At 39.6% G+C, this 21,942-nt stretch overlaps 1 protein-coding gene across 1 annotated transcript in view; it reads right to left on the reverse strand.

Annotated features, from left to right (window-relative positions):
• The window catches only part of RELN (reelin), a gene marked incomplete at both ends in the record, with an annotated part of 285,441 nt that overhangs the window by 40,551 nt on the left and 222,948 nt on the right, over positions 1 to 21,942 (reverse strand). The window contains 13 exons of the mRNA XM_080343887.1: positions 1,244 to 1,473; positions 3,986 to 4,088; positions 4,170 to 4,341; positions 5,749 to 5,931; positions 7,015 to 7,099; positions 8,569 to 8,746; positions 8,841 to 8,981; positions 10,391 to 10,664; positions 10,887 to 11,075; positions 13,044 to 13,202; positions 14,687 to 14,763; positions 20,316 to 20,523; positions 21,421 to 21,578. Coding sequence (XP_080200013.1) covers positions 1,244 to 1,473; positions 3,986 to 4,088; positions 4,170 to 4,341; positions 5,749 to 5,931; positions 7,015 to 7,099; positions 8,569 to 8,746; positions 8,841 to 8,981; positions 10,391 to 10,664; positions 10,887 to 11,075; positions 13,044 to 13,202; positions 14,687 to 14,763; positions 20,316 to 20,523; positions 21,421 to 21,578 — 2,157 coding nt within the window. The remainder of the gene's footprint in view (positions 1 to 1,243; positions 1,474 to 3,985; positions 4,089 to 4,169; positions 4,342 to 5,748; positions 5,932 to 7,014; positions 7,100 to 8,568; positions 8,747 to 8,840; positions 8,982 to 10,390; positions 10,665 to 10,886; positions 11,076 to 13,043; positions 13,203 to 14,686; positions 14,764 to 20,315; positions 20,524 to 21,420; positions 21,579 to 21,942) is intronic.

The following is a 21,942-nucleotide window of genomic DNA, read 5'->3' on the forward strand; positions in this document are numbered from 1 at the left end:
GGTTTGGCTGACTATCAGCAATTGGCTTCTAGTCTGGCGTGCTGGGGAAGGAATAGGAGGGAAGACAGGCAAACAGGACAGAAACATTCAGGAACAGAGAACTGAATGAAAATACCTGGAAGGTTTAAATGAGTTACGAGTTTGCATAGCCAAAATTTTCATTTGGAGGGATGCAGTGGGAGTTTGGTAAAGGGTCAGATAATTCTTTTGGGCAAAAACAGAAGGACAAATGAGCTGCTGCAAGAGACGGTTACCTATTCCATGCTTGAAATGTTAACTGTCATAAACCAGAAAATTCAAGTTTAAAATTTAAACATTCTCTTACATTATTAAACATCCAGGCTTTCCAGACTTGGTTCTCATCTCTTACATAGGTCTTTTCATACTTAGAGAGACACTTATGGGGCCACTTATTTATTGGAGGGCCCGTTGCATGCAGTAGTTTTATATTCAGTCTTATAGTTGCATAGATTCACAAAGTCCCATAGTTGCATAGCTCATTTTCATTCATATGTGCTACAGTTTAATCCTTAATGATAAGATATTTTACATAAACTGAGTTGATGCTAGATGACAGTTTTCCCTGAAAAAGTAAACAGTACTGTTTTATACTTTGAAGTTACATATTATTAGCCTGCTAGCACATATTGTTTTTCTATGCTCTGCATCTCTTATCATCCAACCTGGTTTGTTCCACAAACTTAAGTTTCTGAGCGACTACAGCAGTTGTTTTCTTAGAATCAGAGAACTTTACAGCTACAAGAGAACTAGAGTATTTAGATCAGTCCATTTCCTTACACTGGAGTAGAATCAAATTTATACTAGCTCACATTTTACTGCATTTTCTAATGAATCTTGAAGTTAATGCAAGAATATCCTTAATTAATTTGAATGGCTAGTGCATTGCAGAAAACAGCATTTGAACAGCTTTAAGGACAGTAAGTTTTGCATTAATTTTACCATGCAACACACTTCCTTAAAGATGTCACCAATTAGATATACAGATATATAGGAAATTATCTGTAATTATTCTATATTAGCATTAGGCACAACATATTTTTGGTTGTCACCTGAACACTAACTAACATTCAGGACAAAAAGCAGAGACAAATTGGTCATCTGGTCTGCTCTAGTGCCACAGTTCTTAGGCACCGCTCTTGTGCTGGGAGAACATTTTGGATGGAAAACAGAAATAAAACCAAACCAACAAGCAGCTGGGCAAGAATAGGAGCTGGATACTTACCCACAGAGGTGCAGTTTTCCGAAGTGAATGACCTCCCTCCTCCAGCCCTGGGTGGTGCCTGCATAGTAAGTGCTACTGGAGTGATGCTCGGTGGAGCAGAGGGAGCTGAGGTGGCTGCTGCTGCTGTAGCACAAGGGGAGCAGCAGGTGCCAGGTCGCCCCCAGATCTCGTGAGAACTCCAGCTTTACCGGGTCGGCAGAGGAGCTGTCAGTGGTGCAGCCGATATTAATCTGGGAGATAAGACATGAAATGCAGAAGATGACACAGGGCAGGCTGTGGGACATCTAGTCACTCTTCATCTTAGCTTCCTCCATTTGGTGTGGTATTTATTTAGCCCAGGAAAATGGTGATTTGGGAATTCATTTAACAACTGGGATGACGCATTGAGGACATGCATGTGAACCTCAGCTCTTGCACATTGCCCTACCTGTCCATGGGCATATCACAGTCTGGCTTATCATAAAATGAATGTGATATGAAATCCCCGAGTACTTCTACTAAGAGAAAACCATGAAGTTAGTTAAACAAAATCTCGAAGGAGCACTGCTAACGTGGATGAAGCAAATGCATTAGCTCTTGCAGTCCTCTGGCAGGGACTGAAGTAATTCTGATACCAAAAGCCTGTCCATGTTTAAAACCAGAAATATGAAATCAAAATGTTCAAATGAACTTCTTCTTTTTTATTTCTAATTGCTGAGCTGCACTATGGTCATCTTATGTGTTACACTTTCAAAAGAAGAAAAGCTTATGCCACAGGACCATTCAGGGTGTGTGCTGTATCACTTCAGTATCTTCTTCAGCTTTCATACTCACTACCCTTTTGCTCATGCATAGTGGCAAAGCTCTCGGGGACAGGATTGATAATGTCAAAGCTGGCTTGGATTTAGACTCAATGTCACACCAAAACATAGTTTGGCAGTGTAGCAAACAGTAGAAAAGGCAGAAAACATACATGAACAACAGTTTTACTACTGAAAAAAATAGAAAATTATATTTTGTATAGAACCTGAGATCTCTTAAGGCATATTTTTTGCATGGCTCCAGTGCAAATTAGTCTGCTTTTCTTTCTCACTGATATTAAGATGTTATTTTAGTTTCAAATTGCTTATATAAAAGAAGAATTAGTCCCCTTACAGGATGACTCTGTCATATAAAATAAGATGTACTAGACTTGCAATGCCATAAATAAAAACTCAGCGCTGATGAAATACAAAGCCTGTACTAAAGCTATGAAACACTTTGGATTTTTTACACATCTTCGGAGTGGAATAAGTGTCTTTCCTATGTACTACTCTGTAATGAAAACCTATTTATTTCTAAAAAGCAGTAATGTTCATAACTGTACATGAATGTTGAAAATGTATCATATGTCAAATTTCCTTCATCACTCTTCAGTGCACATGAGTCCCATCAACCTACATTTGACTAGAAGGGCTGTCTGTTCATCTGGAAGCTTAGAGAGATACTTGGCCCAATATAGGTTTTGACTCTTGAGACACAGAGAGAAACGCTACTACATTATGCATAACTTCTTCATTTATACTAATGTCCTCAAAAACGTGAGCTGAAAACAATGTTCTTACCACATATGGAAGTAAGCATGGAGATTTTATGAAGTTAATACTCTGAAGACCTATGAATACCTTAAAATGACCTCAAACATTTTTGTTATACAGGCTGTAATCTATATTTTAAAACAGAAAATGGTTTGCATTAAATAATTTATGAATTAGTTGCATGACAAACTGAAGTGTGCTTGAGTACACAGCTAAACCTAGTTTTCTTGGAAAACCCTTAGTATTATTTGAGTAATTGTTTAAAAGCTGGTATAATTTGCTGTTTAATGCTACAGCATGTTAGGTTTTTGTTAAAAGCAGCCTGGTTATTGTGGCATGGCAATTTACATGAAAGATTCTCTTACAATGTCTTAATGACAATAGAGTGGCCCCTCTAAACTAATACATACTAGACTAAATTGTTACTCCCATCAGTAGCTGCTCTAGGTGATGCACAGTGTAGATTTTTGGATAAACCAGAAACACAGTTTAGTTTTGACTATGTGTTGTCATTATAGGTACGTGTTTCCACTGACTATATGAAAAACACAAAAAATGTACTCCACATTCATGAGCTCTAGATAACTCCCTAAGATGAGATTAATTCAGGCCACCATGGGCAAAGAAAACTAGAGCCTCTATGAAAGTGTGGGCAGAAACAAAAGGAAAGCAGAGTCTTGGCTCTCTGAGAAAGTACAAACAGGACAGTTAAGCCAGTGTGCAGGGAAAAATGAATTTCTGGCATCATAGATGAAGTCATAGCTCTCCACTGTAGCTCATGGAAATGCTGCACACTGCTCCAGTTCCCCACTTTTCCTGAGCAGACTGTGAAGGGACAATCTAGACCTTCACTGTATTTCACTCCTCATGTCATCTGCCAGTGGTGATTCTCCAACTGGTAGAACATGGACTTTAATGCTATCAGTGCAAGTATATATGCATGGACAAAGTATTAATTTAGGCAAGAAAACAGAAGATTTTGAGGCAGAAGTTTCCCTTCTCTGTGTGCCAAAAGCTTCATGGTACACCCACATGAGGGAAAGTAATATCAAAGGAATTACATGGGAAATTAGACGGGCTTCTCTACTTGGCAATCATAACAGCTGGGAGAATACACCAAAGAGCAGGCCCTGAAAGAACAGAACTCTCCAATCAAAAGACAAACAAACTTCCTGAGGACAAGTACCTCAAATTGGATTATAGTGTTTTCATTGACACTCAGGTCCCTTGTTGTAATGGAGTGTTCTCCAACTTCATTTGAAACAAATACCATAGCTGAATCTTCTTCCCTGTAAAAAAAAATAAAAGGTACTTTAGACTCCGTTTATTCCACAGTCACTTTTTTCCTAATTTATTGCTGATATGCTTACGGAGCTCCTTTAGATGAATATGGGCAATAAAGCCCAATGTTTCCACCAGGATAGAAAAACCAGTTGTCCTCTTTGGGACCAAAGTCAAATGTATCCAAAAGGATCATGGGATTCTTTAGGTTATTCCCATCAATAATGAAGTCATCAATAATCCAGATTTCTTCTTTTTTGCCTACAAAGAAAAGGGGAATATTCCTATTAAGACCTGATACTCCTATTATTAGAAAGCAGAATAGTAGCCAGTATTTATGGATTATGTTGAGAAGAGGGTGCTAAAGGTGCAACTTCACTGTTTTCATTTTCCATGAAAATGGTCCCTGTACTGCTCTGCAATCTGACCCTACAGAATTAACTTCTATTCCTCTAAAATTTACAGAAGTTACAGCGAACTGAAGAGTGAAAAACCTGTGTTGATCAAGTATCTTCTGTTTAAATCACATTTGCTTAGGGACTCTAACATCAATGTATTCTTTAATTACGAATCATCTAAATGAGCAGTTGCTGTAGAGCCCAAACAGCCTAAAAGGATGATTTAATTCTACACCTTTTTCCTTGCACTCAGCAGCCTGTGTTTGCCTGCCAGGAGCTCTTTGAGTGACAAGAAAACTCTGAGTGACCTTCTCTTCAATGGATTATGAATTCAAATGTGTTGCAAAATTGATGCTTTCAAACTGGAGAGGAAGGAGCACATTGCCAGATCTCTTGTGTAATGTTTTTTCATCTATCTAAAAACCTTGATCAGAGAAAGTTAAGTGGCTTCTTTTAGAAGAAATTCCTGCTTAAGAATAATGTCTGAATGAAAAGTTAAATGTTTTAGGCAGGACCCATCAGAAGAGTGAACTGGAACTGGATTCTTAAGACCAGATTTGAATTTGTTTTTTATTAGAGGTGTGCTAGGCATTTGCCAGCATGGAATAAATCTTTGCTGTATCACTGTGCCTAAATGATCACTGGAATTCTTTAGAGCCCTTAATGTCAGGCCCTGCTAAGAGATGTGCTCAGAGTAAGTGAGAGCAGAGGAGAGCTTTCTTCAGCTGGCACATCTGTGATGAGGAGTGACCTGAGTTCCTCTTGTGGTTTTGTACAGTCCCTTACAATTTAATCAGAAGATTAACTGCTCACTACATACTCTTTCTAAACGGGTTTTTAATGCCCAGTTAATTCTGAGCAAGGTAGGCCCAGCTCCCATTTACACTTGTGACACTTTTGTATAATTGCAGCATTGTAATGGGGCCTCAGTGTAAACTGGAATCAGATGCATTTAAAAATAATGAGAAGAACCCGAGTGAAGTGAACTTTATCCATGTTGCTTGATCTCCCAGTCACCCCAGGACCAAAGCTGATATTCTTCTGCACACAGCCAAGGGGTATTAGGTTAAGGTCCTTTCACTTTAAAGAATACAGCAGCTTTGTAAGAACAGTAAACATAATGCTGTGATAATTTTAATTGAAAAATTTGAAATTTTAGGAAACAAGATTTATTGTTGAGTTATTCTCCTTGAGTTCAAAAATCTAGCCTCTTACAGGTGCTGAGCCGTGCAAGCATGGACCTGGAGTCCCATGGATGTCTGTTCCTTACCATTGTTGTACGGTTGCCAGAGCCTGAACCGCGTTGCATTGCTTTGGGCTGCGTAGGGCAGAGGAACGTTAATAAAGAGGACATCTGTAGTCTGTGTGAAGTAAAATTCATCTATCAGATGCCAAGTGATGCCACCGTTGACAGAATATTGTAGGAGGATGGAATGAGACCTCTCGGGGGTGCCTGGAGCAGAGAGGACATGCATTTATGTTCATTATAATCTGGTTTTAAAAAGCACTAGCTCAAGAGTGCTTTTTCGAGTGTAAATAAAATTAGGTTACTTTGACATGTATTACAGAGTATGGGCTTGCATTAACAACGTAAACTCTTGAGAGGTTATATGTGTATTATACATGTACATCTTCCTGTGCTTTTACTTGCTTGTCTATCTGCAAAATGCTAATGAATTAGGGGCTATATTTACAATGCTGTTCATTGTATGTACTGTCACAATTAATTTACTTGGATGAGGAACTATCTCAATGTTAGAATTTTTTAGATTAGAACAATCTAGCTCTTTCTAACACAGACATATTCCAGTAATTCAGTATTTATCTGCTTGTTCCCAGGTACGAGACATTATCATCACCTTCTGTACCACCTGCAGATAAAGACACAGTCCTTACCCTCACAAATTTATAGTCCATGGCTCCAACTGCAGACACTGATATGAGCATATTCATCCCCAGAAATCATATAACTGATGTAAAGTGCTGAGGGTCTTTATTAACATGTTTTAACAACACGCTACACAACAACAAGAATGAAATATTCTGTGCTTTAACCTGAGACTAAAAATCAGCGTTGGAATTGAGAGTAAAATTTACATTTTCTGACTACCAGTTCCTCCTTTTTTTCACTTAAAGCTTTAAAGATTCAATAAAGGCTCTATACAGATCTGTGTATTAACATATGCTGATTAGAGCCCAGCACTTGCACTTGATGCTGGTTACCCTGCACAAGCTCAGTCCCAGGTGTATTTTCAGCCTGTACCTGACTTGCTGACGAGGAAAATCAGTGTCTGAGCGACAGTATTTCTGAGCTGAGTTCTCACTCGAATTTGCTGTCTCTGCTCCCTTCATAGTGTGGCACAGTGATGGCATGTTCCTGCCCTTGGAGTGAGCTTTTGGGCACATGCCATCACTGTACATATTATGTACCATCATGTATACTGAACTTGAAACTATAAACCCGTATTCTTTTCTGTGATGCTACTCTGTATGAATAAAGCTAGAGGAAGTGATAGGAAATAAACAGTGATCTTACCTTTGGCAATAAATTTAAATGAAAACTGGATGTAGACGGTATTAGTGCAATCTAGATCTCTTGAAACAAGCATTCTCAGTCCTTCCTGTGAACACAGAATATATGGTGTGAATCTTAATTCCCATTATTAAAGATGTTGTGCAGCTTACTGTTGCCTGGATGTTGTCTGTTACTGACTGCCAGTGGCCGCAAGAGAGGCAGTTCTCTCTGCCACACCTTCTCCCAGGCAGAAAATGGGGACAGTGATGGCCTTGGCAAAGTGAGCCATAGTAGTGGAATGGGCTAGGTATGGGTGTGTGTCACCGCCAGAGGTACAGCTACATGATCAGGTACAAACAAAGGTTCAGCTCATTCAGTTCATGCTCTGAACCACTGGAATATGATCTGATCTGCTAGCACTGACTTACTCAGACTTGAGTCCAAGCTAGTATACTAATTTTTTGGGAAAAATGTATAGTAGCTAAGCACCCGAATTTCCAGGCAGGAAGACTCCTCTCTAGGACCTCTTTTCTGTGCCTCAAAAAATATTTTGTACAAATATTGTCTTCTGGGGAAACCTCTTACTTTAGAGCAGTAAGGAAAGGGAGCAGACAGGAAACCTCATAGTGACTCCTAAGGTCCTGTTCATCTCTATAGATGAGCTCAATGTTGTGTGAATCCTGGGGCCAGAGCTGGTCCCAGTTCTGCAGAGATCTGGCAAACCATCTCTCAGAGCTTCCCTCTTTCTCAGACCCATTCCCCCAGGGGAACAACCTGCAGGAACAATCAACCCAAGTTTTAGACAATTTGCATCCTGTGACTTGTGATTTAAATGGTCTAAAGAGGTTGAACTGGAGTCAAGGTTTTGCAAATAAATATTTCTAAAGAGATTTCTGCAACAAACATTATTAAACTTTGCTTTTTTGAGGCACCTGAATTCACAGTGTCAAACAAAGACTCATGTGTGAGCTTAAAATTTGTCTGCTTATGTGAACAAAAGTCTTTATGTGTTTTGTTGAAGAACTGAGATGTTCAGAAAATATGCTTCCTGGCATTTTTTTAATCTGTAATTAACAACAAAAAAAATCTGTAAAGAGCTAGAAAGCTTCAAAATATCAGAATTAAGTAAAACACAGGCTAACTACATTAAACATTGACTACACAGACAACAGTGCTGACTAATTTGTGTTATTAAAATTACTCAAAAGTCAATCAGGGGATTTCAAGACACAAACCCAATTGATTGTAATGTGTACCATATTTCCAAATCACTCACTTGGCCTCAAGAGTCTCAGCCACAGAGTTTCATTATTTTCCTTTGGTCGTTAAGGAAGAATTTAAACCACAAATGAAAACAATAGTCAATGAACAGATGAAACCCATTTGTTCATAAAAAACAACTGCAACAAACATGGTGCATATTTAGGGCAGGAAAAGCCAAAGAAAAAAAGAAAATGTCAAATTCTAGCCTAAAGACTTTGACATAAATGTATGGTGGGAAATAACAAAAATTTACTTTCTGATTTTAACTTTACTGGTTTTAATTCAATTTTTTCAATGAAAGTAATCTCTGACCCCTTTAAAAATGAGAGCTGTTCCAGACTTGATGGTGTCACCATTCAGGTTTCCCCTCTCAGCACCGTAAACCTCAGGCCAAAGGTCTGGATGCAAGTTACCATTGAAATCATCCTTCAGGACAGACGGCAGAGGAATGACAGGGACACAGTATGGACCACCAAAGCCTCTGTCACACCTAGCAACAAATGGAAGGAAAAGGTGTTATCCATCTGGCCTAGATAAAACACAACTTCATTTCTCTGAAGCAGGTTTAGCAGGTTGCTACTTACATACAACGACCTGCATCACAGATGCCGTGGCCTGAGCACATCCAGGGGCACCCTGTAGCCAGGACCACGTTATCAATAGCCCAAGAATCAACACCAGAAGCATAGTTGTACTGAATCCATCTGAACCGTGTTCTGGGAGAGCTGGAAAAAACAGAATAAATATATTTCAGGCTTCAAAATGTCTGCTCCACAAAGTGCTAAATATTAAAGAAGCTTCCATAGACTTCAGGAGAAGAAAAGCAAAATAATAACCATGACTGTCTGTATTTGGAAAAGATTAGTATTCCAGTTGAACCTGGAAGTTTTAGTTTCTCAGGTTAGTTCTGAGACTCTAAAGTGTGGTGCTCAAAGTGAAAACCAAGAAAGTCAACATTGCTGTGACTCTTGCTGGTCAGCAAAGTAGTGGAGCAGAAACTATTAGCTACATCAGCATGCAACAGCTCCATGTGTTGGTAGCAGAGTTAAGACAATACAATTGCTTCAGTAAAGTTCATTTATTCTGTTGTGTAATGAAAAAATGATTACATATATTTGTACATAAATGTATAACAGTGTATGACTATATGTGCTCACAGGCACATGCATACACACTCTTGTAATTGCTGACCGCCTTGTCATCCTCAGATGAGGAAAGTATTTTGGAAAAAAGTCTGTCAAGATGCCACGGTTTAGTTAATCTTGGCTTTGTTCAGGTAGGAAATGTGCTGTGGAACTGATCCTGGAACAATGCACAGAGAATGCACTCAGACTGACAGGATCAGGGTATCATTATATGTGTGAAGAGTATTTTTTGGAAGAAGATGCATGGTTCTTTGAAGAGAACTATGGAATTAGAAACCAAGATGTGAACCCCAATGCCAGCTTATTTACTGTATGTTCATCTTTACCACTGTATTTTCTGGATGGTAAAATTTACAGAGGTAATGCATAGGTTGCTTTGAAGAATTACAGAACTATTCAGAATAATGGTAAGCAATATTATTATCATCATCTGTTATTTCTAAACTAGAGTGTGGTTTTATTCAGAGAGACGGGTGCCAGCATATCTGCCACATCCATTTACAACAATGTGATATCACGAGGAGGCTGGCAGAACTCTCCTCCTGGTCAAAAGGGTGGAGGTGGCACATCTAGTAACATGTGTTTTGACTTGCTGAATGCCATGATTAACATGCCTGATGGCTGGATGACAACTTACATGCAATGACAGAAAATACTTTTATATGAAAGGGTGGGTCAGGGCATTAATTCTTGCTTCTTATTGGGTAAATGTTAGAAAAGCTTGCTTTAGCATTCTGGTTCTTACTGTCACAGATTATAGGCAAGACTTAAGAATTTGCTCATCCAAAGTTGTTACTTCCTTAAGTTCCTACAGTTCACATTATATCTGATGAAATATTTCAAAGTGATATTTAAAATTCTGATGGCGTGACCACACACATTTAATAATTTAAAAGACATGCAGAAAATTCCCAAGCTGGGGGATGTTTACTCAAATTAGATCAGCAAAAATCTATAGCATGCTAAACAGCCAGAAGAGCAGTGCTCACTTGGTGGCGGGTGGGAGGTAGACAGTAATTCTCTTCCAGTTTTGGAACCTTTCTGAAGTGTAGATGGAGCTCTCAGTGTAGTGCTGACAGCCAATGGTCGGAGGGACACACTCCTCTGTCACCAGGTGCCAGTCTCTCCCGTTGTTCAAAGAATACTGCAGGTAAATGCTATGGGAATTGCTGTATGGCTTGCTGCAACCCATGCTCAGTTCAAATTGCAAGAAAGTGGAGGCTGATACATGGAAGTCCCAAGTCTCAGCATAGCGAGGTTTTCCTAAGAGAAGAGAACAAAAGAAAAAAATATACCTTGTGCATATGCTTTCAGTACTGTAGTTCAAATTTGTTATCTGTATTTTCACCTTTTTTTCAGTATTCTCTTCCCTGCAGATTATGACATACTTGAATTTGTGCATACCTCCTATCTTGTAAGAACTTGACCCATACATAATTTTTAAAATAGGCACATACACATGCGGCAATGTTTGGTGACACATACCAATGTTTTCACTGAACATCAGAGCTGTATCCATAGACAGGCAGTCAATGTCTACTTGACCTCCTTGTATTCTGTACCAGCTTGCTTGTAAATCCACGGTTCCATCAAATTTATCCTGGAAGCCAGTCTGAGAGCTGTCATTCATCCCTATAAGGACATCATCCAAAGCCCACTGAGCTGAATGCTTCCCTATAAAAAGCAAAACGGGCAGGTTAGTGGAGTCCCTGGTAGTTATTTTTTATGCTCACATCCTGTGTTCATCCAGTGAGCAGTGTTCAGTCACGTAGACTGAGCACTGTTAAACAAGATTAAAACATGGCTCAAGGATGAGTCTGGACTCTAGAGTATGTATCTATTTCAGATAAACACAGGTATTTCCTGCTTCATTTTTCAAGCTTCAGTGCTTTTGTCATCAGATGCTCTCCCTGTGTCTGAAGGAGACACACCCTAAGCTTCTAGATTGGGGATTTTCACTTTATGGCTCACAACTTCCCTGCCAGTCTCCACAGATAAACTGGAATGTCCTCTGTCTAATTCCCAAAGTATCTATTGTATGGAAGAGAATAGTACACAGAGAAAAATGCTGAAGGCTCTTGATATAGATGATATTCATAGAAGTGCTCTTCACCTTCTCCTTCCTGGAAACCTCTCTTCTCTTGCTCTCCAGCCTACAGGCATGTCAGTTCAACATCATCTCCAGCCTTCATTTCAATTTGCCTTTATACTGGCATGCTGAAAACGCCATCTTGCTGTACAGTCACTGCACTCACAGAAGAAGGAAAGTCTTCACAATAAATTATGAACTCACAGCAATGTGCCAGAACTTTTGTCTTGCCACTGTGAGGAACGTAGGTCAGAGCTGATATGGCCACTCTACACTGAATTATAGCAGACTGAGGACAATCTATGAAGGAGATAATATCTGTAATGAGAAGTCGCTGTTGCCTATGGGCACTGGTATGGAAGATGGTATTTCCAGCTCCAGTCATAAATTCTCACTCTTGCTGGGAGCCACAGGACTGCCCTCAGGTGGTGGTAGAGTGACTGCTCTCAGCAGGGACAGATGTCATCCAGGTGTGCCCAGAGCAAGTGACCATGGGCAGGACACAGGTAGGGAGCAACAGGTCTGACATTGCACCACTTGCCAGTGCAAGCAATCGTGGCAGAACAATGATATGGGGTGCACCAGTTGCTGACCAGCATTTTTCCTAAATGAACTGGCTTCTTAACTAAATCACATCCCTCTTGCCTTGTCTACTCTCTTGCCTAGTGAGGACAATTAACTCCAGCACATACATTGTAAGAAAATGGGTGAATGAAAATCAGCCATCAAAATGATAAATGATATCCAAGAACCTGCATGCCATAATTGCCTGAGTGTAGGCTGTGTGCTTTTCTCCCTGGGGAATTGCTGTTAAAATGTACTTCGCCATATTTCTGAACATCACCTTATATTTCCTGCAGGGATTCAAGAGCTGCTGCCTTGTACAAAGGTGAGACACTTAATCAAGACACTTTTAATAGTGGTAACGTGCTCCTGTGCAAGGTGGGAGCTCTTATAGTGCCTGTAGGTATCAGTCACCACCAGGGTTTTACTTTCAGCTGAGGATGTGGGATGTGGCTGAGCAGGCTTTGGAGGTGAAGCAGAAGGCAGGGGAGCAGGGTGCTGGGACACCAGAAATAGCAGGGGATGGGGGTCGTGTTTTGAAGTTTGGAGATATTAAAATACTGAGATGGGATCCACCAGGTAGGCAGATTCTGAGCCAAGTTATGCCTCCTCTTCCAAAACCGAGAAGAAGTGAGATAAAATGTGTAAGCCATTTTGCATCCTAGGTCACTCTATACTCAGGTAAATCCGCTGATCTTATTTAGACTTTTCTGTGTAATATTCTTTTCTCATCCCCTTTGTTATCTCTCAGCATCTTTGGTTCAAATTTAGCTCTTAAACAATTTTACTCCTCAGCCCACTATTTTGCTTGGTGCTATAAAAGAAAATCATGACTGCAGCATGACTGGGGAAACCTACAGCACCCACACTCTTCACCATGCTGTGTTTTTGGTAAGCTGAGGTTTCTGCAGAACATCTCCATACTGAGAAGCATTGTCATGCAGGTTGTGTAAATCTGCTTAATGAATTTTTAGGATGGCGTTCCTTACCGTGTTGTGGCTGCCACCAGCGGAAAGCAGTGGCGGGTGTTTTGGCCTCCCGAGGTAAGTCTATGGAAACAACCTGTGGTTCCAGGTACGACATGAAGTCCAGTTCTCGCAGCAAATGCCAGGTGATCCCATTATCATTTGTGTATTGAACAACAAGCCCTGTGTTTAAAATTAAGGAAGGCAGTTAGTCTGGCTGTACAGAGCAAAGGAGGGCAACTCTTCAGCCTGTACTCGGGAGCTGCCAACCCCGTCCAGTGCACGGCACTTTTGGTGTCTCCCTTACCCTATTAGCATCTCTTGCTCCAGGAACATTTTGTGGACAAAGTCTTTCTGCAAAGGTGACATGGACTCACCAGATACCACATGTTATCTTGCTACTCTTCACCACACTCAAAGGATCAAATCTTTTATCAGTACAACCTCAGTGAAACTAGTGATTGTACCACTGAAACTTTAGGAAAAATGTGATTTTCTTAATATAGTCAGTGTTTATTTCATATTGGGTATCCTTGCAGTTTATGTGGGATACTAAGTTGTAATTCTGATAGTTGTGCTCCCAATATGGATAGTTCACACTGCTCATGCTGCTTGCACAAGCTCACAGAATCATAACATTTAGATGATCTTAAATAGTCTTCAGATCTTACACAAAGTGTAGCAAATGCTAGGACATAGCAGAATTATGAAGTAACTTAAGAGCTCATCACAGGGAATAATACAAGAAAGAAACACTAATGTATACTTCTCTTAAAACTCTTTTATACTGGAGTAAATTAAAAGAAAATGGATTTTCTTGTGTCTTACTGGTCCAAATGAGAATCAAGCCCTGAGGTTTCAGCCTATGCTGAAGGGTGACAGTTCTGAGTAAGTGCCATGCATCAGGAAACAGTCCACTGGTGGTAAATGATTTATGCTGAGAGGAAAACGAGGTTTGCTCATCTACCAGATGTCAGTGATCTGTCTTCATACAACTAGGCAACTTTACATGGGAAATCTGCTTCCAAAACTCTGCCGGTCCTTCTCAAATGCAAATACCAGCCCCCTACCCCCAAAACGCTAAAGCATGCGAGTAAAATAAGAGGGAACACAGCTGGGAGAGATGAATTTCTTTAGTCTAAATATATTTACGGCTGTAGCTTTTTGATTTTGCATTCCAAGTAAATCATGCATGAGATTGGGTTGGAAGGCAAACTTCTATTAGATCCACTGGTGCAGCTGAGAAGCTGAACAAGTTTTCAGGCACACAACTCTTCTTCACATCAGAAATGGAAATTGTCTACTTTAGCCTGAACATGAATTTTATTTCTTTTGTTTCAGATCTGGAGAAAGTCCTGTGTACTTATAAATTTACCTTTTTTCCACAAGAAAAGATATTACACCTCTTGTAAATAGTCTTAAACCATCACAGCTCCAACAAAGTTACTCTTGCTGATGGATCACTATTAGGTTTGGTGGAGATAAGTTTGAATACAAAGGCAGAACAAAAGTAAATAGTTTTCTGCAATGTTTACAGAAACTGAAGAGGTAATCTGTTTATATTAAAAATAAAATAATCTTTTCGATTTTGTTAAGGCAGTAAAAGGCAAAAACATTGTGGAAGACCCAAAATACAAAAAGCTTATTATAAGGAAAAGAGGCTTTACCTTCATTCCTGGCTCTCGGTCTGTTGCAGGAGTTACCAATTGCCTTGCTTCCAATTTGTACATAAAACTGAACTAGCCTGATCAAAAAAAATCAGGGTAGAAGAGAAGTGTAATTATCATCTGATAACACAAGATCAGTCAGGATAATTCACCTTTCTTAACTGATGTGGCATTTTTACTTAGGTCATTATTCCAGGCTTATTGATCAGGTAATGTTCCCAGTGAAATCAAGCATTGCCATAAGAAACCATGGAGGACCCAAGACAGAAGAAAGTGATGTGGTTTATTGATCTTGTGTCTCATAAGTGTTTGCTGGACTGAGTAGCAGATTTTAGCAGTTCTTTATTTTACACAAATATGCAAAAACTCCAAAGCAGGCAAATATGTCAGATCCTTATGTCAGATCGTTATGTCAGATCCTACCTTGACCTCTTTTACCTGAAAATTGGTTTAAGCTTTAAAATACAATATTATAATTTTAGTAAAATTATGCTACCCTCCCTAAACCACCAATCCATTTTTGGTCCTTAAATTCTTGATGTAAACAATTTTCAGTGAAAAGATTTCATGAGACATTTTGTGAATTAGGCCCTTTGATTTTGAACCTATACATTTTGATTTCATCAAACATCCCCTTGTTCTCGTGTAATGAGATGGGGAAAAAAATGTTCTTGATCTACCTTTCTTGCAACCTTCAGTGTAGTCAGTGCTTTTATCACTTCCCTACCTTCTCCTCCTCCTTTCTGTGGTAAACCATGGCAGCCTTTTCATCTGTTGCTCCGCGTGAAAGTTTTCCCATAAGTTTTTCTGCAAACATTCTAAAGCTGCAACATCCCTTTGAGACAATGCCACTGGTTTTATTGACAGAACTTTGGCTAAGCCTAGAACATGCCTATCTAGCTATATTTGAATTAATAGTCATCCCATCCTTTTGTTCCAAAATATGGTAAATGTTTTTCCCAATCTACAGTGATGTTCTAATGCCCTCGCTGAACTTATATTTTAAATTGTGACTTTGTGATATCAGAGTAGTTTACATTTCCTCTTAGATATGTACTATTGTGATATATAACAGCAATTTGTTTTAATTAATGTCCTGCAGCTCACTTACCAAATTCGAATGCATGTCTCTGACATTTATCTGACTCTTACCTGGTTACAACCAATGTAAAGAGCATTGAGATAATGATAATGCCACTGCTCCCTCACCTACGCCTTCTTCACAGGTTGTCTGCATTGCATACCTAAAACACCGCCTGAACCGAGCAGGGAACCTGGACTTGTCCCTACACTGAGCTTTTGCGTGCTGAATGCTGGTGATGCTGTTCTCCTCCTTGTTTCCTAGCCAGTTTTTGATGCCTGCCTGTTACGTTATGACTATTGGAGTACGTGCTTACGTGATGTTTTTGGGAAGCAACTTCTTGTCCCTTGTGCTGGAAGTGTCCTTATGAAGCACATAGGGAGGGATGAGGTCATTGACAAGCAGAGGTTTTTTGGGAAAAAAAGATAATACAGATTTAAAGAAAACCAGGCTTCATTAATTCTACTGCTTGTAGATAACCACTTTATTTTAAATACTAAGTTTCAAGGTGAATTTGTGTCTCTGTGTGAAGAGACAAGGCTTGATTTGTCACCCAAATAATTCCCTACCAGGATAACTCTTTTCACTTTAGGGGATTTGGTCCTAATTTGTAGTGACATCAGTAAGATCACAAACAAGCCAGAGCCAGTATGATGCAGATAGGACACCAATTTCCCCTCACACACTGCATCATACACAATATCATGATCCTCTTCCAATTCAAAAGCTAGCTGTACTCTGATTCTGTTAAAGAAATTGGTATCTCCTACTTGAGATGTTTTATATACCTATAGGGACTAGGACAAGCCAGAACATACTCATCAGTCTTATTCATAATACAACCCCATAGATAGCTCAAGAACAGACAGGCTGACAGTATTACGTTATTTAGCCAGGTAGGTCTTATTGTTTGCTGCAGCTCTGTTGTCAGTATTCAGGCAATAAAACACTAGTCAGTGGTCTCAAAGGTGAAAAGATTTACAGTTCTATGATGCGACACTCTTTTATGTCTGCCAAATGTAGTGATCAGTAAAAAGCAGAAACAAAAGACAAAAACCACCCTTTCTGCAGAAGGGTGAATCAGCCCATCTGATCTGCAAACTCTTGACCCAGCACAGCTCTCTGGGATGGTTGCACAGTCATTAGCAACAGAGTCTGTAACGCAGACAGGAGCCAAGTCAGCTAACAAGCCAGATGTCACCGCTTGGAAAAAATAAATATATTCTGTGATTTTTATCTGGCTGCCAGGTAGGCACTGTGTGCAAATGCTCTCACTGAACAGATAGTGAAGAGTGTCATAAGGGATAGACCATCAAAACGGGAGGCAGTAGCTCATCACTAACCAAAATGCATCCAAGTATCATGTTGTCAGTCAGGAGGCTGGAAATATTGCTGGTGAAATTGTGCCTTTGGAGCACTGGGCCATGCAAAAGGGAAGGGATGGAGAGACTCCAGGGGGTTTCTGAAGCGTAGGGCAAAAAATGGTCTGGGTGAAATGAATTTTGACAGTTACAACTCTCTCAGTGCTATGGGACATTCTGCTAATGTGTGTGAAAAAAAGTGTAGTCCATCATATAAAGGAATAGGGAGACAACAGGGCAAACAAAGCTAAAATTATGATAGAACTTAATATACATGCTAAACATAGAGTGCTGGTTTGCAATCATGGTCTTCAGGGAACAAGCTTTAGTTTTAAATGCTCTTAGCATGAAACCTGGGCTCAGCGGTGCCCTGTTGGGCTGTTTCCCTGAGGAACACCGTGCACCTCAGGCTGGCAAATCTCAACCCCTCTGGAGCAGAGCGAGCCAGGAGCACCGAGTCCCCATGAACCCCACTCCTCTGGGAAAAAAAGGGTGAGGGGGAAAAGGGTCTCTGTCCTTCTTACAAAAAAGAACAAAAATCCTTCCCAACCCTTACATAAAATTTACACTTCTCATTCAAAAAGCTGTAACTGAAGCGAGATGATAGGGAATAACCTTGGGTAGATCTGTGGGAATTCAGAATGAAAATAAAACTTTAATGTCTTGCAATAGTTTTCAATTTTTTTCTCTTCCATGCCTGATTTAATGAAACAAGATCTTAAAAGGTCTGGGAAAACACTATTAACCTGAAAAATAAGAAGCTTAAAAATCTACTGCAGGAGTGTCAGCCTTCCTATTCACACTCTCAATCCACATATCTAATGGTATGTCTTTCAAGGCATATTTTCCTGCTGTTTACTCGGTAACCAAAACACTCCAATCAAAAAACCCCCCACACAAATAAAAGATAACTGTGCAGGGGCTAAGATGACCCCTAATAAGATAACTAAATCCTATGGAAAGCACGACTGAATGCAAAAAGTAATATCAAAATGGGAAAAAGTGCTTCCTTCTAATCGCCTCTTTCAAGTGACATTAATTTTAGCTCCAATAACAGAAAAAAATTATAGTTGAAGGAATTATCTTTTTATGGTATGGATCTTTTAGTTAAGCCTTCATATTCTCACAAACTTCATCTGCATTTGCTTCTAGGAAAAAATGACCCAGTTAGTGTTACCAATGGTCTCAAACATCTAAGTGTGATGCACCTGTTCTAAGCAAGATGTTCAAAAAGTGAATGCTTAAATCTTACATGATGAACCCAGATTCCCTTATAATTAGTGGCAAAAATACCTGCTTCCAGAAAACATACCACTGGCTTTAACTATCTCTATTTTAGGATGAGTTGCATTGTCCTTTTCAAGTAGCAATTTCTTTCGTTTGAGCATAAAAGCAGCCTGGGGTATCTGCTGTCATCCAATGAGTCCATGTTCTAGTCAGGCTACATGACATGGATCCTACCCCTGAGCACAGGTGTGGCTGAAGGAACTGAAAAATCGATATAAGTCCAATTTGTGTTTGAGATTACCGCTGCTTTTGTTCTGTCTAGCAAACAGCCCAAGGATGTGGTGTCAAACTTGACTTGTTCAAGGAAGTTAAGCTTTTCACTGTGATGCTTATAAAACAATTCAATGCCTGTTTATTTTGACAGAATGATCAGTCTCAGCAGAAGAGCAACTCAATTGGCAAGCATGTGTTCAGAAGAGGGATCTTAGTTTCTCTTATCAGGTGTCCCTCTGGCCATTTACATTCTTGGGGCAGTTTTTGAGTCATCAGATAACCGTGTTCTCAGGCAAAACAGAAATAGTGGTAGATTTAGAAAATCAAGAAAGAACATTGCTCAGTGCTTTCAGACTTCTTTTGGCTTTTGAAGTGGTTCAAACTCTGTAAAAATGGAAAGCTATAAATATGAATATCTGGCATTAAAAATGGTTTCAAAGTAATCTTAAAGCTAAAGAAAATTCTTTTCTTTTATTAAAAAAAGATTTCTCAGGGAAAGAATGAGTAACTCAAAAAATCCATTTGAACATAGACTTCTTGATGATGTGGCTACTCCCAATATTATGCTTCACAGGATTAAAGACATGAAATTTAAAAAGACGGTGGAACAGAAAAGGAGTGCTAAGATCTTCTCAGAGTTCCAGTGTGAACATGTACTTGTCCAAAGTGTATTTGTCAAACAATTAATTAATTATTAAGCAATATACATAATTATGTAAATAATTCCTGTGTTTGTCAGACACGCAGGGGATGGAGGAAAGGCAGCTGGTGCTATGCTGGGGAGCAGCTAAGGATGTCCCCAAAACCACAGCACCTGTACTGCCCCAAGGAGCACCATGTGTCTGAGCTGGAGGGTGGCAGCAGTAACTGGTGGCCAGTCTTTGCCAAATGATCACACAAATTAAATAAGCCAGCAAATCACAGCTTTACTTACTTTTGGATGAGAAATTGTCATGAGAAATACTTTTTATGAAGCTAATTGATATAACTGTAGGGTGGGCAAGTTTTCAGGTGCATTATCCCTCATGAGACTAGACAAAGCAGCAGCAAACTCCAGGCTAAATAATGGTTAGAATTAACAGCCTTTTGTTTATCCTAATTGCATTAATCAATTAGACAATTTGAGAGAGAAAGGGTAATTGCTACCAGCAGAGCAGGATTTGGTGGTAACAAGGAGAGAGGTGAAGGCTTGTTAACCTTTGACTATTCAGAAACAATTCACATTCCATTTTTTTCACACTTCTGCCAAACCAACTAATTCAGAACATCTGGCAAGAAAATAAGAGCTCATTGCTACACCACTGGTGTGCCTGCAGTTCAATGCAGACAGCGGAAAGGGAGTTTTTCTGTCCAGCTACAGGCAGACTTCTAGGTTTTCTGCAGTCTCAAGACCACATCTTCTGCCTGTCCATTTAGAATACAATGCAAACCATCTCCTCAGAAAGATAAACAGTTAGCATTCACTATGCGGTTATTCCATTTAATTTCTAACCCAAGTTTTCCATCTCAAGAAAATGATGTAGTACACCAGAATGAACAAGAGTAATTTTTCTGGCTTTAAGATTTCTTATACAAGTTTTGATTACCAGAAGAACATTTCACACCTACTCACATCTACACTTATAATAGCGGAGCGGAGACAACATGAATACACAGACAATTGTGAGAAGCAGAACTGAGGATTGACCTGATATTTGTGGTATCCAGGGGAACAGTCCTTGCCTCTCTTTTGCCAGGTCCATTGAAGTACAGAGATTTTCCATCGCTGAGCACACCACAGCCTGTCCCAACCTGACCTCCTGTTATCTTGTACCAGAGAGGGCTTAGCTTCCTCTCAAACCTGTCGAACATCTCACTGTGATTAGGCACATTAGACACACAGGTTCCATGTGATGCTTCAAGAAAGAAAAAAATATAGGAGATATTTTGATGAAACTGCTGAAGCAATAAAGGTCAGATACAGTACACTGGCAGACAGTTCTGTTGCATCCACATGTGAGAAAGTACCAAGCTTTTCTAAAAAAATGCCCTGATGACAGGATGTACCTTTTTGTGTCCTCTTTATAAATTTTTGTAGGTAGAATAATCCTTCTTCCTCTAAACTCCAAGATGGCTTATTTCACTAGATGAAAAACAGCCACACTTTGTGTTGATAAGGCATTTTATGTAAATAGAAAAATAGTATCCTTTTATTTTATTTTAAACAAATAGTACAAATGATGTTAGCTTATTACTTAGTTGGTATAGAGAGTTGAAAAGAGTGCAGTGTGCCACTGGTTGTGTCAATCACTATTATTCTTTTTGTGTGTGTGTGTGTGTATGTGTGTGTGTTTCAGCATAAAAGCCCCTGAAACCACAAGTGAGCAGAATTTTCCACAGAATGGCTTGTCAGAACATATGTTCCCTCCTGGTCCCATGCCATCTGATGGCCAGGGGACTCCAAACCAGCAGCAATTCTTTTGAAGATGATCCAAAGTCTTTTAAACAGACTTTTTAGTTTATAATATTTTGTTTTGTTTTCTCTTTTATCACTCGTCCCTTCCCCATTCCTACAGATGGTGGTGTTCAAAGATTGTGGTTGCCAGAAATATCACTGTTGTCCGCTGCCTTCAGCTGCTCTATTTGGCCTGTGCTGAATTTTATTTAACAAAATGAAAAGATTCTTGCTGGCGGCCCATAAAATTTATGTCATCATATATTTTTCCAGAGTACTGGAGAGGAAAATCAAGATGCTAGATTTACAGCTTTAACTTGGCCAGTGTTTGCTGTAATCCCACCTAAAAAGGTCTTACCTGTGTAGCCCAGGTCACAGAAGCAGACCCCTGAGACGCAGTCCCCGTGACCGCTGCAGTAATTGGGGCAAGGCTCAGAAATGTAAACGCCGTCTAAGCCGAAGGGAGGCACACTCTTATGGGAGCTGCTCTCCTGGATCCAGCGGAATCGAGTCTTACTGTAGAGAAAAAACAGCAAAAGGCACAATATTACTATGCCCAGCTTCAATACCCACTGCGTATTTTATGTGCTCTTTGTTTGAAAGGAGGTTTTGCTAAATTAGCCTTTTGCAAATAAGATGCAAATAGATGCCTAGAAAGTATTTCTGACATCCTACATTTTGTGCATCTTTACCTACGGATATTTTTTCTTTTTTTTTTTTTTTAATGTATTTTGGCTTCTCTGGGCCATATCCACCAGTGTGATGCAAAGAACAGATAGATGGTCTTGTGAACAAGAGTGAATGATTAGATGTGACTCTGAAGATGTCTTTCACTCCTCAGTTCAACTCGAACTACTGATTACATTTTGAAATCCCAGAA

The sequence above is a fragment of the Nesoenas mayeri genome, assembly GCF_963082525.1.
Source record: "Nesoenas mayeri genome assembly, chromosome: 1".
Taxonomy (NCBI): Eukaryota; Metazoa; Chordata; class Aves; order Columbiformes; family Columbidae; genus Nesoenas; species Nesoenas mayeri.